Genomic DNA, 22894 nt, shown 5'->3' with positions numbered 1-22894 from the left:
CGCTATCAAAAAGGAAGGAAAAGCATCGTCTGGGTCTATAAGTCGTAGGTGTATGTGATTGATGAGTTTCAAGTCGTCGGCGGGGGCAACGGGAGTCCATGAATCGGAGGTGCTGAGCCAGGGGGAGTTGCGGAGGGTAGCATCCTGGGCACTCCCTGAATGTGGCGTGCGTTGAGGTCGGTCGAGGGAGTTCGGTGAGGGGGGTTGTTAGCTGGGCGGGACGAGGCGGGGGGGCCGGGTGAGATGGACTCAGATCTCCTGGCGGGCGGCGTGGCGGATGGGGCGGAGCGGTAGGAATCGATTCGGCGAAGTCCTGTTGTGGGGACGATGCGGTCGTCTCCGTTTGCAATTGCTCTGGCGCGTCGGATGGAAGGCGCCTGCGGACTCGGAGGAGGTTAGTCTGGTGTGGGACTGAACAGCGAGATTCGTCGAGCGTTGTATGGGTGGAAGACAGGCGCTTGCGGATTCGGGCGAGGTCGGTCTGGGATGGGACTGAACGAGGAGGTTCGTCGAGCGTTGTATGCGTGGACGACAGGGCGCTGAGTGGGGATGGTGGGTGATTGAGACGGGCTTGGGGCAGGTCCTGCTGTCTGTTGCAACGGTGGCATTAGGGCGACGACTCGAGCTAGAGGAGTAGCATCTTCTGGATGCTCGTCATCGTCCCGCCGGGGCCATGCGAAGAGCCTGGCTACTTCTTCTTCATCCAAGTCGTCTTCCGACTCTAGGTCGCTGGGCGCAGAGGGCAGTCTGTCCGGGTGGTACTGGCAGGTTTCGTTGTGTGCCTCGTTTCCCACTCTGTGGATGCCTTCTGCTCCGTTGTAGGAGGCAAAGCACAGCCAGCAGAACTCATGCTTGCATCTCTTGCCTGAACAGTAAGTTAGTTTTCACGCCTTCATCTCACCTCTCAAGAGAACGAAAACTTACAAGTCATATGATCACACCCCCCATCCTTCCTAATCCTCACCCCACACTCGGGACAAGTCTTCGCATACCCCTCCAAAAACTCCCTCGAAGTCTTCTCTTCCTGATCCTGTCTCCGCCTCAGCTGCCCCTGAAACTCCTCGCACGTCACGCCCTTGTGCATCGGCACCTCGCACCGCACGCAATACTGCGCCTCGCAGACGCGGCAGTTGAAGATACTATCGCTCAGCTCATCATCCCGCATGAGGATATATCCAAACGCACACGTCGCCGACAGGTGCGGTAGTTCGGGTCGGCCTGGAGGGTCTCGAGGAGGACTTTGTCGAGGTACGCGGTGTAGGTTGCGGGCGTGACGTGGGCTTTGATGTCGGGTTCCTGGAGGGCGTAGGGGCATTGCGGGCAGCGGATTTGGGTGCTGGGTTTGGAGGCGATTTCGCTGGTGAGGTGGTGTTGCCAGCAGGCCGTGCAGGTTGAGTGGCGTTGGTTGTGCGTTCTGTGGCCGAGTCGGGGTGGGAAGCTCTTTAGGGGGAGGTCGTCGGCGCAGATGGCGCATTCTTTGATTCGGGGGTTGGGGGCGAGGGTTGTTCGGGCGGTCTTTGTAGCAGGTCCATCTTGTGGTGCGTTGTTGGATGATGTGTCGCCGAAACGGCGCTTTGCGGTTGCCATGGTCCCGTACGTTCGTGATGTCCACGGACGGACGGCTTGTGTCTATAGTGGTAAGTCTTCTCTATTGCTCTTTGGAAGAGTTGGTTCAATTCATGGTTAGCGGAAGAGAAAATAGGAAGATATGATAAGCATTGCGGCATGTGACTGTAAGTAAAGAGTATCGACATGTGCCTACCGTCCGCACTACATGTGAGCACCATATCTGAGCTGTGTCTTGTGAACACATTGCGGCCGTCTATGAGTAGATGCAAGTTGTCGATACATCTGATTGCAAAAGCGACACATGAAGAATGCGATGATTGTGCTGGAGTCTATACTGATACCCTGCTGTTGTTCCAAAACACGAGCTCATCGGTCTACACCACCTGCCGCTGAATACGTTGAGTCGCATTGACGTGAAGTCAACAATGCCTGCCACACACGATAGCGCACCTCACAGTGCGCACTGATCATATGCCTGGTCTACCGCCCACCTTTTTCTGGAATTCCGGCCAGGTTGATACCATGCTCTTGCTGATGCTTGTTCCCCGTCGCGTCTGCTTCCCGGTCGCATCCAACTCTGTTACCAAGGCATTGTTGCGGCATGGTCATGTTATACATAGCATAGCCTGACCGCGAGTCAATCCAATGCGAAGGGAAGCGCATACAGCTGCCGGCGCAAAGCATTGTCGGGAATCAACGGATGAAGGCGAAAGCCAACTTCTCGACCTGCGTCAACGAGGTTACGAGATGGACGGGCTGGGCCAACAAGAAGGCGGGACAGCGACCCTGATGACGGATTGCGACGTGCGACCCCGGAAAGCTTGAGGGGGGTGGTGCATCCTGCTCAGCTGGCTGGCCAGTGGGTGGGTGCGCGGCAAGCCAAACGGTCTGGTGTATGCAATAATAAGCACCTTGTTCCTCCAGCAGCGCAGCAAGCACAAGGCGAGAAGTCCAGGACTCGACGTGTCGACTCTGCAGCAGGACGTTTCACCGCAGCAAAGCAATGCGCTCGACCCAAAGAAGAGCGGTGACTGTGAAGTGTTGCTGCCATGCGCTCGTGGAGCAGGTGGATCCCTGCGCTGTCTGCGACAGATGAGGGCGTCTAACTGCAAATAGCCTGGCACGCTGCAGCACCGCCTTGCACGGCGGGCGCTACTGTAGCCACACCGGCCTCTGCACGGCACCCCGTCGCTCTGCGAATAGACTGTGTAGACTGTATATGCTTAGGGATTTGAAGCGCATAGTATGGAACAGTGCAGGCTTGTTGGAGAATAGGAAATGGGTATCGTGACAAGTGGGAGTATTGTTTCTCGTCAGGTGAGTGTCGGGGGAAGCGCAGAGCTCGGCGAGTCGCGACGACGCAATCAGACCGCCGCCGATCACTGCTCATTGGCTGAGCAGGCCCCACTCATGCACGAAGTTCGATTAGCGTGGCGCTGGGCTTGGGTGGAATGGAAGGTGCCTCGCCCTCTTCTTTCCGCAGCACCCCCAGCCTCTGAGCGCCGTCGCTCACACTGCACCTCGACTTGGACTGCAACATTCGCCTTCTCACCTGTGTACATCTCTACTTTCAGCGCCGACGACGACCACGACCTCCATTCTCCGCCATTCTTACCTACGACCCGATCGCATTCCGCTCCTGACCACGTTGCCACCCTGCGCACGGGACTCGACTAGCGCTTTGTTATGATCCCTATTGTGCTGTAATCTCCCGACTCAGCTCCTCCTGCCTTCGACCGTCCCCGCCAAACAAACCCCTTCACACTCCCACACACCACCGACGACACCATGGCCAGCTATCACTACGCCATGCCGCAATACCACTCCAACACCTCGTCGCACTCGAACCACTCCCACGGCCACCACGGGCGCAGCCGCCGAGGTCCGAGAGTCGCCAGCCAGAATGCGCACCGCCAATACAAGCAGCAGCGCAGCCCCAAGGAGGAGACACCGCAACCGCCCACCCACGGCGACTACCTCCGTGTGTTGGAGGCCGCAAAGAGCTTCGAGTTTGATGATGACGAGGTCTTTTGTCCGTTCAACCTCTTGACAGAAGACGATGTACGTCGGACAATTTCCCCCCTCAGTCGGCTCAACACTGACATGTCGCAGCTGCAATCCATACACAGCTCGTCATCCTCCGACAGAGGCTCGCTGTCGTCTGGCTCTCCCGAAGGATCGCCCCTCCAGCAGCAGGTCCAACCGACACCATCTTTACTCCTCTCTTCTGTACCAAATACGTATTCCTCCGCAGGCTACCAGCAAGCGCAGCAGCAGATGAAGCTGCACCAGCCACTCGCCCAGCGAACCCGCAATGCGATCCCCATTGTGGACCCATCAACCCGCTCCGTGGCGAGCCCTGCGCCCATGTCCGTCTCGCCAGGCCGCCAGATGCAGCAGCAGTACGTCCCACGCCGCTGGTAAGGACGGGCGTGCTGCTGCGTAATGCTGTCAAGCAGCGCTCTGCGTCGTCGGGCTGGCGAGACGTTCCATCTTCTCAATCACGCAGTACTGGCATGATTGTCCTCTTCTACCGATCGATACCTTGTACAAATTTAACGACTCTAGAAAGCGGGAACGGATCAAAAACATCCCCCACCTTGGATGACGGCGTTTTTCATCTCTGAGACAGCATTACGACATGGCATTTAGACGGCACGGCATATTCCTCCTCATTTTAGCGACACGGACGATACACCGGACTCGGGACTTATTTATTTCTGGCTTCTTTCGAATCTTTTTGGGCATTTACCGGCAATGATGTGTGGTTTCTCTCTGATCTGGCAAGGTGTTGGATTTGGCAAACGTCACGAAAACAGCGAAGCGTCAAAGAACTTTTGATCTCTCTGCATCATGATATAAACCTCAGGAGGCGAAAAATTTATTGTTGGCAGGGGAAAGCGACAAAATGGCCACGGCCTAGGTGTGGAAGATGACACGACACCGTGCGGCTTGTTTTCGGTAACGGTGTTTTTTTGCGAGAGGGAGGAAGGAAGGTGACGATATCATATACCAATCGCTGTGGTGTTTTTGTGTTGATCAGGGAAACGTATGTGCGTGTGTGTTTTTGGGAGTTGGTATGGAGATATCGCTGGGAGATGGGAATCGGAGTCTATTCTGCTCAGCGTATGGCCTCGGTTTTGGATTCCCTGTACTCTTATCGTAGCTACACTCTCATGTGGCTCACAATATGATGAAACCCCCAAGTTTGAACATTGAAACAAGATACCCTCTCTCATTAATCACTCTCAAGAAGCAGGCCTTCCTGACATGCCATGTACATGTATTTGATGACAGGCTCTACAGTCCATCGGTCATCAAAATGACCATGCCATCGCTCAACTCTACACCTAGGCCGCTTTCACATGGGATGACATGACTTCCACATTAACAGTGGCAACATCTCTTCGCTCGGAGTCGGGTGCGACATGAACTCCACTCCAGGATGAATCATGACGTATGTTTTAGCCTTTGCAGCTGCACCAAATGCCGAGGCCGCCATTGGTGCGACCTTGCCTTCAGTTCCTCTCTTCACGAGAGACCTGATCTGCATCGACTCGCTGCACACTTCTTCGTTTGTATCTCGAAAATCCTACCTACGAACCAAACACGTCACGACTACAACTACGATTTCAAGAATCCCAAGACGTTCGAGACTCAAAGGCCAAGCTTCTGACAATCACAATGTCGTCCTCAAACCTCTTCATGCGCACCCTCCGCCTCCAGCAGCAGCCACGCCTGCAACAAGTCCGCACGTTTCGTACCGCGAGGCCTTTGTGGGCGAGTAAGGAGACGGCGCCTGGTACGTTTCAACTTCCTCTTCTCTTGTTGTATTGACCCACCCACGAGATACGAGATACACGAGAGGAAGAGCGAAAGAGGGTAGGAAAGAGGACACTGGCTAACGTTCCGTCCGTGTAACGTACAGCCGACGAAACCCGCAAAGCCGAAATCGAAAACACCAAGCAAGAACAACTGCGCGAGCAGAAAGAGGGCCGGAATGAGTGGAAGGATGGGTTGGCGAGTGAGAGTGAGAGTGTGGTATGTCTTCCATATTTCCCCCTTACACCTAGGCTTGATGTTTGGATGTGATTTGGTGTGGGATGGATGAGGTTTCTTGTGGGGATTGGATGCTGATGTGTGTCTTTTTTGGCATAGGTGAAAGCCGACCGCGGCGAACTCAAAGCGAACAAGGAGACGATTGGCGAGTTGCAGAAGGAGAGCGCTAAGGCGGCGCAGAGGGAGAGGGATGGGAAGTAGGAGATTGGTTGGATTAAAGGGTGGTTGGGTGGGGGAGAGGGGAGAAGAGCATGAGATATGTGTTGTGAGGAGGGGACAAAGCGAATTGTATTGTATGCATACATGAGGAGCTTGGGGAATAACAATGATATAAGACTTTTTGGGTCTCTTTGAAAAGCAGATTTGTTTCGGTCATGGTCATGGGTGTGGTGTCTACATGCATGGAGAAGATCGTCCTCTTGGCGAAGCCAGTCCATCTCGACACCATCTCATGCGGTCCCGTCGTCAAGCAGACCAAGGCTTCATCTACTCCTCACTCATTCACTCTCCCCTTTACCACCCACCGACCAGTAAGCCCGTGGCGCTCGTTACTTGGTTACACACAGGTTATATTGCATGGTTGAGGAGCCCTCACGGTAGAGCTTAGAAGTGGACATATGGCGTCTGCGTGCTGCTTTGATGCAAACCCATCTGTTGGGCAAATCGATTGAGCTTCTCTGGAGTTTTTTGTATCAAGGTTGCAACTGGGCAGGCGAGTTCTGTCAGCTGAAGATGCTAGACAGTAGACTGAGTAACGGGCGACAGCTCCACCGCGAAAGCGTCTCGTCTCTACGACGATGCCGGTGGGTTCGTCCAGATAGGCGCCACGGCGTACTGATTGATCCTGAAACGGCCAGCGCAGAGGTGGCAGAGGTCGTGCTCTGTCTGGCTTTTCAGGGTCTGCTGGAATACGGTCCGTCTTGTCTTCATCCTCGTAGCTGAGTACTAAGGGTCGAAACGCGAGTCGTATGCTGAGTACTCAGCCTCATCGACTGCCCAGCATATTACTGGCCCACTGGTAACTGCCCAAAAAGACCGCACCGCCAATACTGATCCACATCGTCCTGGGTCCAATCCCACTGAGGAAGACTCTTCCCCCTTCCTCGCGCCAGATCTTGCTTGTCAAGGCAAAGACATTCTGGCGAGTGGTGGCCAACATCATCCTGGTCTTCAAGACATCCAGCGGTGTCGTGAGGCCCGCCGCAATAGCTCCAGACGCAGCTCCGTATAAGGCACTCTCCGCCGCAGTCACTTCTGCGGGTCGAGGCGGCTGGCGTTGTTGTAGTGACCACTTCTTCAAGCCCTCCCAGAGCGGGAATTGTATAATGGTGAACGGCACCTCTCGCAGCACCGTGATCCCCCAACCTCTGTACAGCTCTCGCCATACATGAGCGAACCCATGAGTCTGCCGTTGATTCAGAATAAAAGTCAACGCACTCAACGAGCTAGGATGCTGTTTCGCCTGTGCCCGTTGCTTCACCACCTCCGTCGGCACTCGCACAGCGCAAGCCGCGATCTCCCCCAAGCTCGCGGCAGCCATATGCCCGCCCGCCTCGCCATAGCTGCTGCCTTTTGTATATGGAGCGAAAAATCTCTTACTCGCTTCGTAGGTCACGAAGAACAAGGCCGCCCCCGGCGCGGACCCTACTACCGCCGATCCAATGCCATCGTAGATGCCGCGAAAACCGCCGGAGGCCCAGAAGCCGGTGGAGGATTGGAGGCGGGTTTTGAGCGTGTCCAGGGGGAAGAGGGAGGTGTCGACTGTGGTGCCTGCTACGGCGCCTGCCTGGATACATTAGCATTGGGCGTGGAGCGGTTTGCAGTGTCGAGGATCTTTTTTTTTACCAGAAGTGAACGTAAGTATGGCGATTCCACCAGAGTGTTGGGACTTGATAACTTCTCGTCCATTCTTCAATCCCCGCTCCTGTAAACCCCTTTACTTCTACAGTGCGAGGTGAATGGATGTCGTCACGCGAGCAAGAGTGTCGAACATCGAAAGATTCATGCATCACCCACGCTAGTCCCGGACCTGCCTCCGCTGCATCTCAACTTCACCTCCTCCTCCAGGTCCTTTCCGGCTTCCTTTGAACAATGTCAAAGAAATTACCCTTCGCCACAAGCTGGTCTTTGTCGCTCGAGAACATTACTTGAAATCCATGGCCGATACCCTCGCATATCGCTCTCCAGAATGGCTCGTGTTAGCCCGTATCCATCGACAGTGGAGGCCCTCGCGAGAAGAGGACTCGACTTATCCCGAAAAGAAGATGGACGACCTAATGCTCTGTTTTTGCCCTCGAATAGAAACTCTACAGGCGCTGCCAGTTTCATCACCCTTTCACGAGTTCAAGCAGTCTGCAGTAAATTACGATGTTCCTATTCGTAGACGGCCAACTATGACAACGACATAATGGCACCTTTGTCGTGCCTTGTCGTGATAACGACCTTCTTTGTTCTACAAGATTACCAGGTCACGGGATACCTTCGCTCGAGATGAACATTCTCTCGGCCCATTGTACTACTTCTAATCAACAAAGAAGACTCCTACTCACGATGGCGAATACCATCATGTCGACCATGCCCACAGTTCACTCCTTTCCCTCCCTAACGTTTCCTAACTTCATTTGTCACTACTCTCAAGTTTTCACAACATACATTCAAATCGAAGAGGCAGGTCCTCCATACTTTTTCGTTTATTCGAACACGCTGCAAGACTTCACAAACAGGATTGCGTACGATTCGCTAGTATGGATTCTGAGAAAAACATCACGAACGCTGCCGATCAGCAAGATCCTGTGGAAGATCAGCAGCAAGAATCAAACACCGCCAATCCCCAAGAGGATGCTCAGGATTCATCTGATGACGACTTCGAGGACGTACCTGAGGCTGACTCTGAGGAAGTTGATCTTACGGGATTCCCGCATTTTCCGGTCGATACATATTCTGCGCCGAGTTCGGCATTTTCCGATTATTCGTCGGACGAGGCTGAGGATGCGGGAGAGGGTCAATCAGCAGATGCCGCTTCGAATGGCTCGTCCGAGCACGAGGATGCTGTCGAAGGACAAGTTCCGCTGCCTGCCGGCGCAGACGACTTCGAGGGCTCTCATCATCACAACTACGAGAACGAAGTCCCTGCTCACCCTGCAACTTCGACTGAGAGCGAATGGGAAGACGTTGACGACGACCACCAACCAAAACCATCCCCAGGTGACAAAGAGTTCAGCCCCAGAACGAAGAGGCGTTTACAAATCGAGACATTCAGAGGCTACCACTGGAACCACCGTCCCAAAAACCTTCCAGCATTGAAAATTTTCATGCAGAATGGCCCTGCCAGAAAAGTATTCGATCCCGAAGAGGATCCGTTCTATGATCCGCACTGGAAGGGCCAATGGCGAGATGCGGACATGATTGCGGCAGAGAGGGAATTCAACGTCATGTATCCTGGGAAGGACAAGCATGCTCCTCGAACTCCGAGCACGCTTAATCCTCGCAGGGCCGTTATCGATGACCTTGTGGAAGAAATGTCTAAAACATATGTTCCTGACAGTGATACGTCTGAGGAGGAAGAAGAAGAAGAAGAAGAAGAAGAAGAAGAAGAAGAAGAAGATGACGATGAGGATCGAGAAGACGGCGATTACGACGACGAAGGAGAAAGCAGCGATGACGAAAGCCTTGAATATCACGAGGGCGACGAAGGCGAAGACGAGGAGCCCGACCGAGACGCGCCTGTCTCGCCTTTGTCAGATGAAGGCGAAGCGCCACTGCCAGAGAGCTTCTTTGTGGAGCCCGCGCTAAGCAACAATGACCACTGGGATGAAGACGAACTTGACGAAGAGTTCCGCCAATCATTAATTGCAGAAGCGCGAAGAAATTCAGAGGCCAGCGAACGTGCTGAATCTGGGAGATCTTCTTCGGTTCCTGAGACTCAGGTCGATCCTCTTCCTGCTAACCTCCGGGTGGGAAGTAGCAATGACATGGATGCCTCGCAGACGTCTTCCCCTACACAAGTGCACACACCATTGAATGCAACGGCACCAGCACTTGAACCAACGTCTTCGTATCACTCTGCAACGCCTTCCACACCTGGGCCAGAGACCACTCAGCCGACTGAAGCGCAGCCGTCGGAGGAGCAGGCCTCCACATTTGTCATCGCCACTGTCCAGACGGATGGTCTTCCTTCCAGAACCGACTCATCGACACAAACGGATCCTCAACCAGAAAAGAAGCCCAACAACGACCCAGACTACCTCGCCGTCGCAAACCGATGGATGAAAGACGCCAAGGTATGGGAGCAGATTGCTGGTATGAACGGGAAGGACCGAACTCGTTATCGAAAAGAACGGGACGAAGAAAAGAAACGCACCGCAGAAGCAAACGAAGCATTAAAGGCAAAGGACGAGGAACACAAAAAGTCGTTAAAGCAAAAAGACGATGAATACAAGAAGTCAAAGGAAGACACAGATGATGAGATCAAGTACTGGCGGGAAGAGTATCAGCTGATGAGCCAAAGCCTGGTGAAAGAATTGGATCGCATTGATAATATGGAGGAGGAACTGAGTAAGAAGTGCGAGGAGTGTGTGAAGAAGGATATGGGAGGCAAGCTTGGAGATATCGAGGATCTTCTGAAGCTTGAGGACGCCGAGTGTTGCAAAGGGCGGTGGATCGTTCTTGAGAAGTCGCTGGGCAGGGAGAAGAAAAGGGCAGATGAGCTTCAAGATGAGAAGACGAAGTTGGAGGAGAAGATCGCGGAGTTGGAAGAACAAAGTGACGAGAGCGACGATGGCGACGATGGCGATGAGAATGCTGCAGCCGCTGAGCGGGAGCGTAAGAGGCAGGAGGCCGAGTATGCTTGCACCTGTGCTGAACCGTTTTCATGGGAAAATGCTAACTTCTTGAGCAGGGCCAACAGAAAACCTCTTCGATGGGAGCTGGATCTCGCCAACAACGAGCATCGACAACCCCTTGTAGTACAACTGGCCGACTGGATCAACAAAGCACATGCACATGAGAGCACGGGATGGGACTCTCACGCTACGATAGATCCCGAGGTCGTGGATCAACTCCTCGAAGACGAAGATCTGACCTTCGCGGGCTTCACGACCGTACTGGCAGAACAGGGATTCCTCTTCCGACCGAACCGTCTTGCGCAATTCATTGAACAGTTCTACCGCGATCGGGGTCTCGCTGCCCCACCGGCTATCCTCTATGCCTCGAGGAACGTGGCTCAGGATCCTCATGAGGCGGCGATGGGCTTCCTCGAAAAAGTGGATCGTTATAACCGTGGTCGTGAGAATGACGATGGTCGAATCTTCAAATTGGAGGAACATGTTAACGTACTCCTTAATGAGGCAAATTCCACAGCGGAAAGGCATGAGCAGACTGAGACACAACTCACTCAGCATATCGAGGAGTTGAAGCAGCAGGTTGACGAGTGTCGCGAGCACCGAGAGACTGTCGAGGCTTCGAATGGAAAGACTGTTTCAGAGAAGCAAGATGAGATCGAAAAGCTGCGTGAAGAGAATGAGAGTCTTACTAAAGAGCTAGCAGAGGCCGTCGATTCGCTCAAGACCTTGGAGGCCAACGTCCGCAATAACGAAAGCGATCTAGCGGACCAGCTGGCCCGTTGTCGAGAGCATGGCAAGCAAAAGGACGAGGAGAACGAGAATCTGAAAAAGCAGATAGAGGATCTCACGCTCAAGTACTCGACACTCAAGCAGACCCACGACAAGGACGAGAAGTCCAAGAGGGACTACGACGCGGAGTGGGAAGTACGTCTCACAGAGCAGGAGCGGGCACTAGAGGACAAGGACAACAGAATTCGGGAGTTGGAGGTCGAGCTCGATACAGCCAATGAACAACTCACCGCCATCGAGGAAGAGACACGCGAGCGCGAGACCCCATTCGACGACGACGGCACCGAAGGACCCGGCTTCGACTCCCCCACGCCAAAACGCCTCGATTCCACCACCGTGCCCGAAATCCAAGAGCCACCAGCGCCAGCGCCCTCCCGCCCAACCACACCACCACCACCAGCACTCCCCGCCCCACCCTCTCCCTTCCAATCCCCACCCAAAACCCCCCCCCCCAAACCCGCCGCCCTAAACCCCACAACCCCCATCCGCGGCCCCCTCAAAGCGCCCCTCGAAACGCCCAAAACCCCCTCCACCCCAGGCGGCTTCAACCAACTCCTCGGGTACCGCCCCGAAGGCTGGAAGGAACGCGACGCCCGCTGGCGACAGAGCCCCGTCGCCCAGCAGGTGTATGCCCGGCTGCGCGACCGTGCGATCCAGCAGAATGCCGAGGAGGATGCGGTTGCGGAGCTGAGGAGGCAGGCTTATGAGGCGGTGACGGGGAAGAAGGAGTTTGCGGTTGTGGCGAGGGAGGAGAGGGAGGTGAGTTATAGAAGGTTGATGGGGGAGAGGTTCCCGAGTTTGGTGGGTGGGGAGGTTTGAAGAGGGGGATTGGTTTGTTTGATTTATTTGACGTTGGTGGTTTGATCTGTTAGTGTTTCTGGTTCTTTTGTTCGGGACGATGTTGAGCATCTTGTCCAGCTATCTTGTTCAATGGTATTTATTCGCGTTCAGCTTGGCGATAACCTTGGTCAATTCAATTTCAACCCGTACATATCGTCCCTCCATATAAAAGGGTCTAAACATTGCCTCGCTCAAGTTCACGATTGTCGCCATTATCAACTAGCCAACTCTACAGGATGTAGTTCAGGCGGTGTTTGTTTCTTGGAATGCTCAAGCTCAAGGGATGGTGGAGCAACAATGATGTTCCCCTGACTCGGTGTGTTCTCGACCTCCGGTCCTCCGTCGTCCCCATTCGTCGTCTTCTTCTTCTTCTTCTTCTTCTTCTGGCGGTACAGGATGTAGATAATAGCCAGAACAAGCAACGCCATTCCAGCCACGCCACCAATAGTTCCTCCTGCGATAGCCCCGACGTTATTAGAGCGATGATTGTCTTCGTTGTTGCTCGCAACGGGTGAGCTCGTTGCGGGCGAGGTTGGCGGCGTAGAAACAGTCACCAAAAAGCAAATACTGTCAGCCTTCGACCGCAAAAGTGACGGGCAGCCCGGCTTACAGTGGAGAATTGCAGCGACGCAGTGACAGTGGCCGAGCAACTACTGACAGGCTCTGCAGGCACCGTCTCCATCGCACCGATCGTAAGGGCAGTCGAGATGCCCAAATGGGCGACTTGATCCGTTCGCAGCACGATTTTCGAGCCTCCTACGACCGTGAAGTTCTGGAGACAGTTTCCGAATTCCGTCTGACCCGGAAGGGGCATGCCACACGTGAAAATGTTGTCCACGTTGCACGGGGTGAGTGGCATTCCTCCTTGGGGATTAAGGGATGGACAGAGTTTGTAACACGGTGTCCCCCATCCGGGATCGGTGCAGGTCCCACGTGCGTAAATGCCGTTGCTGAAGCAGAGCCCGCTGTCTGTGCAGAAGTTGTCCGGCTGGCAGCATTTTGAGATTGTCGCTGTTGAGTCGCAGGGGACGTGGCCCGTTGCCTCGGTGGTACCGCCGGGGAAATAGCATGTCGCTATAGCAAGGGAGGGGTGAATGGCCAACACAAGGGTCAGGAGGTTGAGAAGCATTGTAGGTTAACCGTGACTGCAACAAATCAGTTACGATGGCAGCAGGAAGGGAAATGGGGACGTGAAGAACCCATGAGCTAAGCTGAACGCCATAGCCTTGCGCGGGACAACCAATAAACCCAGTGTTGCTCTTGCCTTTGATTCGCGGTGGCACAGAATTGGGCCGCAGAAACGCAGACGCCACAATGCGATTCTCGACTTCAGAAGTTGATGAGAGAGGTAAGGCATCGACAACTCACGGCCGTTCCAACACCTAAATCAACAGCAAAGTCAGGCGCAACAAAACGTCCGCTGCTAAGTCTCTTCTCTTCTTATCGCATTGCGCAAATTTGGGCGTCGTAAGTATGTCAACGGAGGTAAAAAGAGCCAATACAGGTTCAAGGCCGCCAAAGCCGGGGCAACATTCATCTTTCTTTGCACATACATGCCTAGCTCATTGCGTGCTCGGGCCTTCCTCCAAGCTTGATACCGCATTCGGGAGGAGCACGACCAAAGCGATCACAGAGCTCGACGGGCATGCGTGATCTTGGCCTGCAGTAAGGCTGAGGTGCCGCATAGCGGCTTTGTGTATCTCGAGGGCTTGAATCTCTAGGCTACCGTACAGCGCAACTTAACGCGCTTCGCCAAGAGGTGAAGCAAGTCCACATCGTCGAAAGGAGTTGTATCTTTATGTGTTGACCTCCTGTGCGATAGAAAAGCGGGTTGAAATACCCTTGTGTTCGACTTAATCCTGGCACATATGCGCTCCAACGCGCTTCGCCAAGAGGTGAAGTTGCTTCTCATATGGGAGCAAATCCAGGAAGCGCATTCCAGCGCATCATAGACTGGTCCAGTCTGTCCTCATAGATTTCGCAAGCAGATTAATTGCGCTTCAGTGCGCTTCAAACACGTGAAAGTTGTTCACATCGTCATCGACCGCGAAGAGGTGAAGTGAAGTCTCTCGGCCCCTGCATCTCGGCTTCTTGGCACGCCGAAGATCCAGCCACAGCCCATCTTCACTCCAACCTCGCGTCTTCGGGACAAACAAACCAATGGAGCTGAATCATCATCATGGTACTCTCGCTGTATCCATCTTCAAAATGGCAAGGCGCTTACAGACGTGCGAACGCGAGGCTGGATTGAAACCTCTCTAGTCTTAGAAAGCGCCAAAGTATACCAGAGAAGTGACACCTCTTTGGGTATACACCTCTCTTCCCTTCGTACATCACTCACAATGCTGTCCACGCGAGTCCTAACACGTGGTTTCACACTGCCCTTCTGTCTCTTGACCTCCAGAAGCGCCTACAGCACAATGGCATCCGCCGTCCCTCCTACTCAATTCCTACTCGACCGATCCCTCTTCAACGAGACACTCTATGCTGGAATCCGGTCCTTCTGGTTTGCTGGACTGCCAGCGGGGTCGAAAGCCGATAATGAGATTCTGCAAAAGCGATGGTGGGGAAAGGGTCGTACGGAAGAGGAGAGCAAGGCGCTTGATGAGGAAGTGCGACAGAAATATGGGGGCGTATTGGAGAGTATAGGGCCTGAGAAGATCGCGTTGCCAGAGTGGCAGTCCTACGAATGGGACGCAGAGCACAAGACCGAACTCACAGCGCCGTTCTTGGAAGAAGTCCAAAGCGCGCAAGAACAGGATTCATCGGGCGCAAAAGCGGCAGAGACATTCCTCTCCCTTATCCTCCTCCTCGACCAATTCCCGCGTCAAATCTACCGCACGCCCTCATCCCTCCCTCTCGTCTATAGGCTCTACGACCGCCTCTCCTACGCCCTCCTCACAGCCTGCCACCCACACCTAACACTCCACCAACACTACCGCGGCTCCTCTGCGCACAGGCTATGGTTCTCCCTGCCAGCCATGCACGCCGAAGACCTCGCAGCACAAGACCTCGCGCTTTCCATCTTGCGGACGTCGCTGCAAGAGGCCGAGCAAGATGGCGATGAGGTGTGCGCGGGGCAGTTAAAGGGTCCTGTTGGGTTCGCGGAGACGCATAGGGAGATTGTGGAAAGGTTTGGCAGGTTTCCGCATCGGAATGAGTGTCTTGGGAGGCAGCATGTGGGTGAAGAGGAGGAGTGGTTGAGGACGGGAGAGACGTTTGGGGTGAAGCAGAAGGGATCGGATGATGGGAAGAGTGAATTGTGATGGCTTGATGGGGTCGCAGTATCAAGAATGGAAGCTCTCAGGCACCGGATAAGATGTACCGAAGTGAGCCAGTACCTTGACTGCAGTGGGTCAGCGAGATCCAAGCAGTCAGGATGCAGATATGTTTGCCAACTGGCAGACAACTGGCGCAGTTGTATGATATTTAATCCACACCCTCGACACCTGCCCTCCATCCTACATCTCATCTCATTCAACTCCCACAACACAGCCAACCAACCAACAAGCACACCAACCCGACCTTAAAATGGACCCACCAACCACCCCCAAAAGTACCCAGTCCCCTCCACCTGTCGCCCAACCGCATCTAACAACCCCCAACAGCCCCCGTCACCTCCAAGTACATACCCATCATCACCATCCTCGCCGTCGTCGTCTTCATCACCCTGATCGTCGACCTCATCCGAGACAGGAAATTTTCCCGCGAGCACGAAGAACGTATGGCAAAACTGCGAAAATCCGAAGAGACTCTCGACAGGCTCAGTAGGGAGGTGGAGAGGTACTGTCAGTGGAACGCGTTGCAGAGGGAGATGGAGATGGAGAAGGAGATGTGGAGGGAGAGGGAGATGGCGCTGGAGCAGGCGCGGAGGGAGATGGGGTGGTGGTTGTTTTGGGTGGGGGGTGGAGGGGTTTAGGTGTTGAGGGTGGTTGATATCGTTGGGAGAAGAGGGAGAGGATGGCAGAGAGGGGATTAATTCGTCACGAGATGGATTTAGTGGTGCGAAGGACTTTTATGGTGGGATCACAGAGCCTGATATTCAGGTACCAACGATTTATCACCCAACGCCCTGGCAGCGATGGGTCAGCAAGAACCACACATACATGCCAGCCAACTGGCAACATCTAATAACTTTCTTTCGTAACTCTGTAGATATATTTCACAATCCATCTTGCATCACCATCTAACATCTAACTCCTATCCCATCGCCAACTACAACTCCAACTCCAACCAACAACACCTCTCCGCACCAAAATCAAAACCAAAAAAAACCCAAAAACCCAAAATGCACCCCCTCCCAACCCTCCTCTACAACCGTACCTTCCTCCCCCTCCCTGCCCTACCCACTAAACTAACCAACCTCCCACCCTCTAGTCCTCCTCATATACGGCCCAGCAATACTCCACGGCGCCATGCATGTCGGTCTCTTCCTCCTGCTCGTTACGCTCTACAACTACTACTTTCAAGTCCGACCCGAGCAACCGGAACAGGGAGGGGAGGATCTGGGGATGGAGTTGGAGGGGGAGGGGAAGGGCGAGGAGGAGATTTGGGAGGTGTGGGTTGAGTGGAGGGGTTGGGGTGCGATGTGAACTGGGTGGGATTGAGGATATGGGTTTTGCTGATTCGATTGAAGGGTTTGATTTGAATAATTCTTAGGTCTGAGGACGTAGGTATGTCCGTTGTCTCAAGCAGGGGAGAATCGTGGGATGTGAGAATGAAAACGATTCATGGTGGGTCCAGGGGCGAGGGAGTAAAGAGCGATGATGGGATTGTGGGAAGAATGAGAGATTTGAGAGAGCTGTTGCTGGAAAGGAGGGAAGCAGGTCGTTGAGATGTTTGGATGGTGGGTTGGGTTGCATGCTCTCTGGATGTCGCGATGAGGAGAGCATCTGTATTGTCGCTGGTCAGGACGGTGATGTGATGCGTGAGGCAACTTTGTATCACCACCAAAACACGACAGTGGAGTATGTAGATGCGCATGAACAAAAAGGAACAATAACAAGATGGTCTTGCTTTTCCAAATCTCTTTTTACATTTGATTTGTCCTAGCTCATACTTTCATGGCTTCATACGTAGGTACATCGAAGAAAGGGGGATCGTTCGACCACAAAGGAAAATTAAGTTGCTTTCATCAACAAGAGCATCAACATCATCATCATACGCTCGCTTTAACCAAACAGAGCATCACCAAGTCTGATGCTGACCGTCTTGGTCTGCGTGTAATTCGCCAACGCATCCTCACCAAGCTCACGGCCAATACCCGACTCCTTGTAACCGCCGAACGGCAGCTGGTGGTGCAGGGAGTTGTAGGTGTTGACCCAGACGGTGCCGGCCTTGAGGGCGTTGGAGACCTCGATGGCGGTGTTGAGATTCTTGGTGTGCACGGCGGCGGCGAGGCCGTAGGTGGTGGCGTTGCCGGTCTTGATGACCTCCTCCTTGGTCTTGAACTTGGAGATGGAGCAGACGGGGCCGAAGATTTCTTCTTGCACGATCTTCATGTCCTCGGTGACGTTGGAGAAGATGGTGGGCTCGATGAAGTAGCCCTTGTCGCCCTTGCGGTTGCCGCCGATTTCGACGGTCGCGCCGGCGTCTTTGCCTGCCTTGATGTAGCTAGAAATAATCATCAGCATGAGTCTTCGAGGTGGTGTGTCTTGTCCATGCTCACCTCATGATACGGTCGAACTGGAGTTGCGAGACCTGTGGGCCCTGGAAGGTGTCCTTGGCGAATGGGTCGCCAACAACGTTCTTCTGTGCTCGCTCCTTGAATCGCTGGATGAACTTGTCGTAGATGCCCTCCTGGACATAGATACGCGAACCGGCACAGCAGCACTGGCCGTGGTTGAAGAAGATACCAAAGTTGACCCATGAGATGGCGTTGTCGATGTCGGCGTCGTCGAAGACAATGTTGGGGCTCTTGCCACCGAGTTCGAGGGTGCTATTGAGTGTCAGTCATCGCGATTTGAAGTAGATTTGAAGTGCTTGTACGTACACCTTCTTCAGGTTAGAGCCAGCAGCAGCCTTGAGGATAGTTCGGCCAATGACGGTGGATCCAGTGAAGGCAACCTTGTCGATGTCCATATGCGAGGCAATGGCTGCACCAGCAACCTTACCGAAGCCAGAGATGATGTTCACAACGCCTGGTGGGAAGCCGGCTTCCTTGATGAGGGTAGCGGCAACGAGACCACCAAGAGGAGTCTGCTCAGCAGTCTTGAGAACGACAGTGTTACCAGCAGCAATGGCTGGACCAATCTTCCATGCCCACATCAACAATGGGAAGTTCCATGGGATGATCTGACCGCAAACACCGATTGGCTCCTTCTTGATGTAGTTGAAGGTATCTGGGGTGGTATCGACGACCTTGCCCTCGATCTTGTCGGCCCAGCCGCCGTAGTATCGCAAGCAGCCCGCGCACATGCTGATGTCGACCTTGGCCATGGAGACGGCCTTGCCGTTATCGAGAGCCTCGACGGAGGCGAGGAGGTCGAGGTTCTGCTCGAAGAGAGCGGCGAGCTTGTTCAGGAGCTTGCCACGGTTCTCGGGGGTCTCTGACCGCCATGGGCCCTCGAATGCCTTGCGGGCGGCGGCGACTGCGATGTCGACATCCTTCTCGGTGGCCTCTTGGACGGAGGTGATGACCTCCTCGGTGGAGGGGTTGATGACCTCGAAGGTCTTGCCGTCGACGGCCTTTACGAACTCATTGTTGATGAAACTGGATGCAGTGTCAGTATTTGGACCAGCGCTCGTTGGTGATATGGTTTGACTGTCACGTACAGGCCTGTTGGCTGGGTGTACTTGCCGGCGTGCGGCGTCTCGAGTTGGACGGAGAGGTCAGACATGGTGATAAGTGATGACTGATCTGGGGGTATCTCGAACAAGAAAACAGTACTTCAATCGCTCAGCGACGAGGTAGCAGTAGGAGTGGGAAGGAGTGGTGAGAAAACTGGGCAGAGGGGCAATAAGTAGTCGTCGACAGCAAGCGGCAGCTCTGACAATTCGCTTTCCCTGAGCAGGCGCGATCCCCACCGCGTGCCTGCTCCACTCGTCCCTCGCTCACAAGGATTGCTGGACCTCGTCGACGGCGCGCGACGTGAATGGAGCGTCGACGACATCCACACGGCCGACGCCTGCGCCTTGACACCATCTGCCCCTCACTGATCAGAGCTGCGGGGAAAGCTGCCTCTGCGGCTCTGGCCTGACCCAAGTCGCCCAGTGGCGACACTGATGGACCGTCTAGATTGCACAGGTACACGCTGATCCATACACACGATGTCAACGCTTCCTTTCCTGGCCTGCGAGGATACATCATGGTGGAAGTGCAGGCCGTTGTCGAGCACTGCGATGGCCTTCTACCCACCATGACGCCAGGATAAGCTGGGCTCTCTGTAGCTCGGGGCATGTACCCACGAGCAGCACCACACAGCGCACAAATCTGGGGCTGTGGGCTGGAGCCGGGGCATAATCAAACAGCGCCGGCGTCCGAGCGTACTATTCGAGCAGGTAGGGGACGCTGCGTTCGAAGGGAAGGTTGGCTTTTCGCAGGAGGGGCATCTACAAAACCCGGCAAACGTACGTACGAAAAAGACTCGACGCCATCGACCCGGAGATAGCTCGACGTCGTCCGGGACGAGCTCTCGTCGTCGAACTGCCACATCGAGGGGCTTGTGTGGATGGTCGTGGACAAGGAATTTCCGCTCTTGGGTAGTGGCAGACGACGTCCTGGATCAACGGGAGTGTTCCGTCTGCCAACCCACTCTGCCGCAGCGGAAATCGTAGGAAGCTTTGCAATCCTTTTCTGGTGACTCGCCTCGAGGCTGACGAGCGACGTGCGTGCGGAGCTGACACCGTGTGCATGGTCGAAAACGTGGGAAACAAGTCGCATTCTTGTCGCAGCTCATTGGCAATCTAGTCCATAATCCCCCATCAACTCTGCTCCTTGCCGAATACCGCAACCTGTCGTACTACTACATTCAAAGACACTGGTCGTTCAAAAAGCCATGTTGGAGCCCTTCCGTCGGAGTGAGGTCGAGTAGACCACCATCATCGAGAGCCACCGTCGTGTAGTGTCCTCATCATCTTAAACCACCTCTTCCATGCCGGTATCACCACCGTTGGCAGCTGGGGCACCGTTGGTGGCTGCTGCTTCGCCGCTGCCGAAGTAGTCCTGCATCTCTGCGTCCAACTCCTCCGCCGTCTTCTTCTTTGGCCGACCAGCACGTCCTGCTTTCTTTGGCTTGTCTGCTTTGCCTGCACCGTTGGCAGTGGCCTTGGCAGGCGCGTCCTTCTGCTTCTTCTTTTGGCCCTCCTTCACGACGTTCTTGGGTTGGCTGTGGATTGGTCAGATATGGTGGGATGGTTGCAGATATCGTTCGCACTTACAGTCGCTCCGCGAGAGGCTTCGGTGGCTTAGGGGCTGGGACGCTCTTAGCTCCCATGAGAAGCTCGACCTGACGACGCTATTAGTAAACTGAGGAGAAGACCAGTTTGTTGCCTCGACATACCCTCATGTTGCGGTCGTCGACCTTTGTGCCATCCAACTTGACAGCCTCGGCTGCCGCAGTTGGCCTGCCGAAGAGAACAGTGGCCGAGCCACGGCTGCGACCGTTGGGTCCGTAGTTGAGGATGACCTTCTTGACCGGGGCGACCGAAGAGCTGAAGAAATCCTGGACACATAGCATGTTAGTGGACTTCTGGAGATGAACGGACGATATCGATCCAAGCTCGGTTCTGGGTGGGCAGGCAAACGATCGCTTGTGGGCGGTATGTGGGCTCCTTCCGTAGATTCAGCGGGTTAGGCATTGATTCAGAGAGCAAGCAGCTGCTGCAGTACCACCTCGCGCCCAATCTCGTCGTCGCCAGGCGTTGGGTGTGTTTGTCAAGCAGTCGAGTCGCGAATCGTTGTGGTCTGAACCGGACAAGCGGATGTCGAGATTCCAAACGATGATGTGACTGAGAGCCCAGGTACTGCCTTCGCCCACGATGCACGTCCACGTCCAATTGCTGCGCTGCTTGCTCTCTGAGATCAATCCACTGGGTGTCTGCACCTCGGATCATGCGACTGCTTGCCAGGCAGACGTGAGAGGATTTATGCGAGACGGTAAAGGGCAGTCTAAGCTCTTTCATGCGATGCAGCGTGCTTCAAGAAGCATAGCAGTCGCCGAGCAGTAGACGAGGCTGTTCAGAGTCAAGACTCGAATCCTCAAAGGGTCCTTGGACCCCTCCACATCCATAGTAGCGGCGGAAAAGTAAAACACGATCGAGAAATGGCGGCTAAAAGCGTGTGCCGAACGGCCTGTCCGTTCAACGTACCTTGATCATGCGCTCATTCACATCCTCGGGCAGGTTGGAGACGGAGATCTTGCTGTCTCCGTTGGTCTGAGGAACGACCGCAGGTGCGGGTGCCTTGGCAGCCTTTGGTGCTTTGGTCTTCTTCTGGATGCCGCCAGCTGGTGCGACGACAGCAGTGGTGGCTGCCTTGGACTTGGTGGCCGCGCGGCGGTTGGGTAGGCGGCCGTTGCGACCGCGACGTGGGCCGCGGGTGGTGTTGGTGTCCTTCATGATCTCATCGAGAGACTGGTCGAGTTTTCCAGACATGGCGAAGATTGTTGGAGTTGGTTTGGTTGTGTGTGGTTGTGTGTTGAGGATGGGTGCTGTCGGTGGTCGAGTCGCGAGTGTGTTGATGGCAGATGCGTGTCGAGGTGGGAGTCGAAACTGATGGGTAAGCGCGCTTTGTGGCAGTTGGTAGAGTGAGTCGGAGGGAGACTTGATGTAGACTCGTGAAGGTCGCGCGAAGTGAAGGCGTCGAGGCGAAGAAGGCGACGACGACGAAGGCTAGCTGGCAAGGCGAGCTGCAGGGGGCGCGCGCGCAAGTTGGCGGAGAGCGGACCAGAAGTTGGATTGGTGTCGCTCAGTGTGAAGAATGGCAAGTCTGAAGAGAAGGCGCCTGAAGTTGGTCGCGGTGATGGATGGACGAGACGCAGTGCGCGGCGGTGGTGTTGTTGATGGATGAGAGCCGCTGAGCGCAGTCGCGACAGAAGAAGTCGGACTGCGACAAACGTGGCACGTGCACGGTCCGCAAACGGCGCTAGCGACCCAGCCACACTTCACCACCTCACGCCTTCTCTTTGCATTCCTCGCTTCACCACATCACCAACCCATCTGCCTGTTCTCAGATCTGGAACATACGGATCTGTTCACGTGTACTCCTTCAGCCACGGTAAGTCCGAGACTCGCCGGCACAGGAGCTGGCCTGAAGTCCAGAGAGATTTCGACGGGAGGACCTGAATCACTGTTCTGCACGTTGCCCTGAAAGCAACCCAGAGTGATCCTGCAGGCCCCGTGAAAGATCAGGGAATAGACTACCCCAACTGGATTACAGCTGGCACTCTCCCATCGCTAAACGTGTTTGATCTGTCTTTCGATTTCTCCGGACACGAGGTCAACTATATGGATTTGACAGTTGGATAAGAATTATTTGGTATTAAGGATATACTGGCAATCAAACATGACGAGCTCGGGGGCCTCTCACTCCCAAATTTGCCATGTACGATGCGGACAAATGAGCCGTACACTTGCCGGCTCTTCCACGGAAAAGATTCCCCCCTCTTCGAACCGCATCGGACGTAGGACTTATGCTTTGTAATGGTCACATTCGGCGCAGCCCACCATAGGGTATCAAACTACAACAAGTTGCCGAAAGACATGTATACCATTTGGAAACAATGGAAGTCGGCAGGCAACATGGTTTGTGCGAGAGACGCCAGACACGAGGTGCATGGAATCAATAGTGAGCCGTT

General features: G+C 54.5%; 10 protein-coding genes across 10 annotated transcripts; 6 read left to right on the top strand and 4 right to left on the bottom strand.

Moving 5' to 3' along the window:
* Positions 1-395: 395 nt before the first annotated feature.
* On the bottom strand, positions 396-1587 carry M409DRAFT_56313 (uncharacterized protein; the record flags this gene model as incomplete). The annotated part of the gene is made up of 3 exons (XM_033813256.1): positions 396-865; positions 925-1108; positions 1186-1587. 3 exons carry the CDS (start codon positions 1585-1587, stop codon positions 396-398), a joined length of 1056 nt encoding a protein of 351 aa, XP_033665854.1.
* A 1770-nt stretch (positions 1588-3357) lies between these two features.
* M409DRAFT_24865 (uncharacterized protein) lies at positions 3358-3993 on the top strand (the record flags this gene model as incomplete). Its single annotated transcript, XM_033807429.1, has 2 exons — positions 3358-3630; positions 3682-3993. 2 exons carry the CDS (start codon positions 3358-3360, stop codon positions 3991-3993), a joined length of 585 nt encoding a protein of 194 aa, XP_033665853.1.
* Positions 3994-5253: 1260 nt separating this feature from the next.
* Positions 5254-5829, top strand: M409DRAFT_24864 (uncharacterized protein; the record flags this gene model as incomplete). The annotated part of the gene is made up of 3 exons (XM_033807428.1): positions 5254-5371; positions 5498-5610; positions 5728-5829. The coding sequence occupies 3 exons, from the start codon at positions 5254-5256 to the stop codon at positions 5827-5829; spliced, it is 333 nt and encodes a 110-aa protein (XP_033665852.1).
* A 784-nt stretch (positions 5830-6613) lies between these two features.
* Positions 6614-7536, bottom strand: M409DRAFT_56310 (uncharacterized protein; the record flags this gene model as incomplete). Its single annotated transcript, XM_033813255.1, has 2 exons — positions 6614-7414; positions 7474-7536. 2 exons carry the CDS (start codon positions 7534-7536, stop codon positions 6614-6616), a joined length of 864 nt encoding a protein of 287 aa, XP_033665851.1.
* An 836-nt stretch (positions 7537-8372) lies between these two features.
* M409DRAFT_56309 (uncharacterized protein) lies at positions 8373-13308 on the top strand (the record flags this gene model as incomplete). Its single annotated transcript, XM_033813254.1, has 4 exons — positions 8373-12017; positions 12341-12609; positions 12768-12946; positions 13124-13308. The coding sequence occupies 4 exons, from the start codon at positions 8373-8375 to the stop codon at positions 13306-13308; spliced, it is 4278 nt and encodes a 1425-aa protein (XP_033665850.1).
* A 1210-nt stretch (positions 13309-14518) lies between these two features.
* Positions 14519-15364, top strand: M409DRAFT_24861 (uncharacterized protein; the record flags this gene model as incomplete). Its single annotated transcript, XM_033807427.1, has 1 exon — positions 14519-15364. One exon carries the CDS (start codon positions 14519-14521, stop codon positions 15362-15364), a length of 846 nt encoding a protein of 281 aa, XP_033665849.1.
* Positions 15365-15629: 265 nt separating this feature from the next.
* Positions 15630-16017, top strand: M409DRAFT_24860 (uncharacterized protein; the record flags this gene model as incomplete). The annotated part of the gene is made up of 2 exons (XM_033807426.1): positions 15630-15654; positions 15707-16017. 2 exons carry the CDS (start codon positions 15630-15632, stop codon positions 16015-16017), a joined length of 336 nt encoding a protein of 111 aa, XP_033665848.1.
* Positions 16018-16386: 369 nt separating this feature from the next.
* M409DRAFT_24859 (uncharacterized protein) lies at positions 16387-16690 on the top strand (the record flags this gene model as incomplete). The annotated part of the gene is made up of 2 exons (XM_033807425.1): positions 16387-16417; positions 16476-16690. The coding sequence occupies 2 exons, from the start codon at positions 16387-16389 to the stop codon at positions 16688-16690; spliced, it is 246 nt and encodes an 81-aa protein (XP_033665847.1).
* Positions 16691-17269: 579 nt separating this feature from the next.
* Positions 17270-18937, bottom strand: M409DRAFT_67647 (uncharacterized protein; the record flags this gene model as incomplete). Its single annotated transcript, XM_033817492.1, has 4 exons — positions 17270-17711; positions 17767-18036; positions 18091-18810; positions 18873-18937. 4 exons carry the CDS (start codon positions 18935-18937, stop codon positions 17270-17272), a joined length of 1497 nt encoding a protein of 498 aa, XP_033665846.1.
* Positions 18938-20175: 1238 nt separating this feature from the next.
* Positions 20176-21692, bottom strand: M409DRAFT_24857 (uncharacterized protein; the record flags this gene model as incomplete). The annotated part of the gene is made up of 4 exons (XM_033807424.1): positions 20176-20425; positions 20478-20545; positions 20600-20761; positions 21408-21692. 4 exons carry the CDS (start codon positions 21690-21692, stop codon positions 20176-20178), a joined length of 765 nt encoding a protein of 254 aa, XP_033665845.1.
* Positions 21693-22894: the final 1202 nt, after the last annotated feature.

Source organism: Zasmidium cellare (assembly GCF_010093935.1).
Source record: "Zasmidium cellare ATCC 36951 unplaced genomic scaffold M409scaffold_24, whole genome shotgun sequence".
In the NCBI taxonomy this organism is placed as follows: Eukaryota; Fungi; Ascomycota; class Dothideomycetes; order Mycosphaerellales; family Mycosphaerellaceae; genus Zasmidium; species Zasmidium cellare.
Note: the sequence above shows the minus strand (reverse complement) of the source record. Positions and strands in the feature narration are given on the sequence as shown.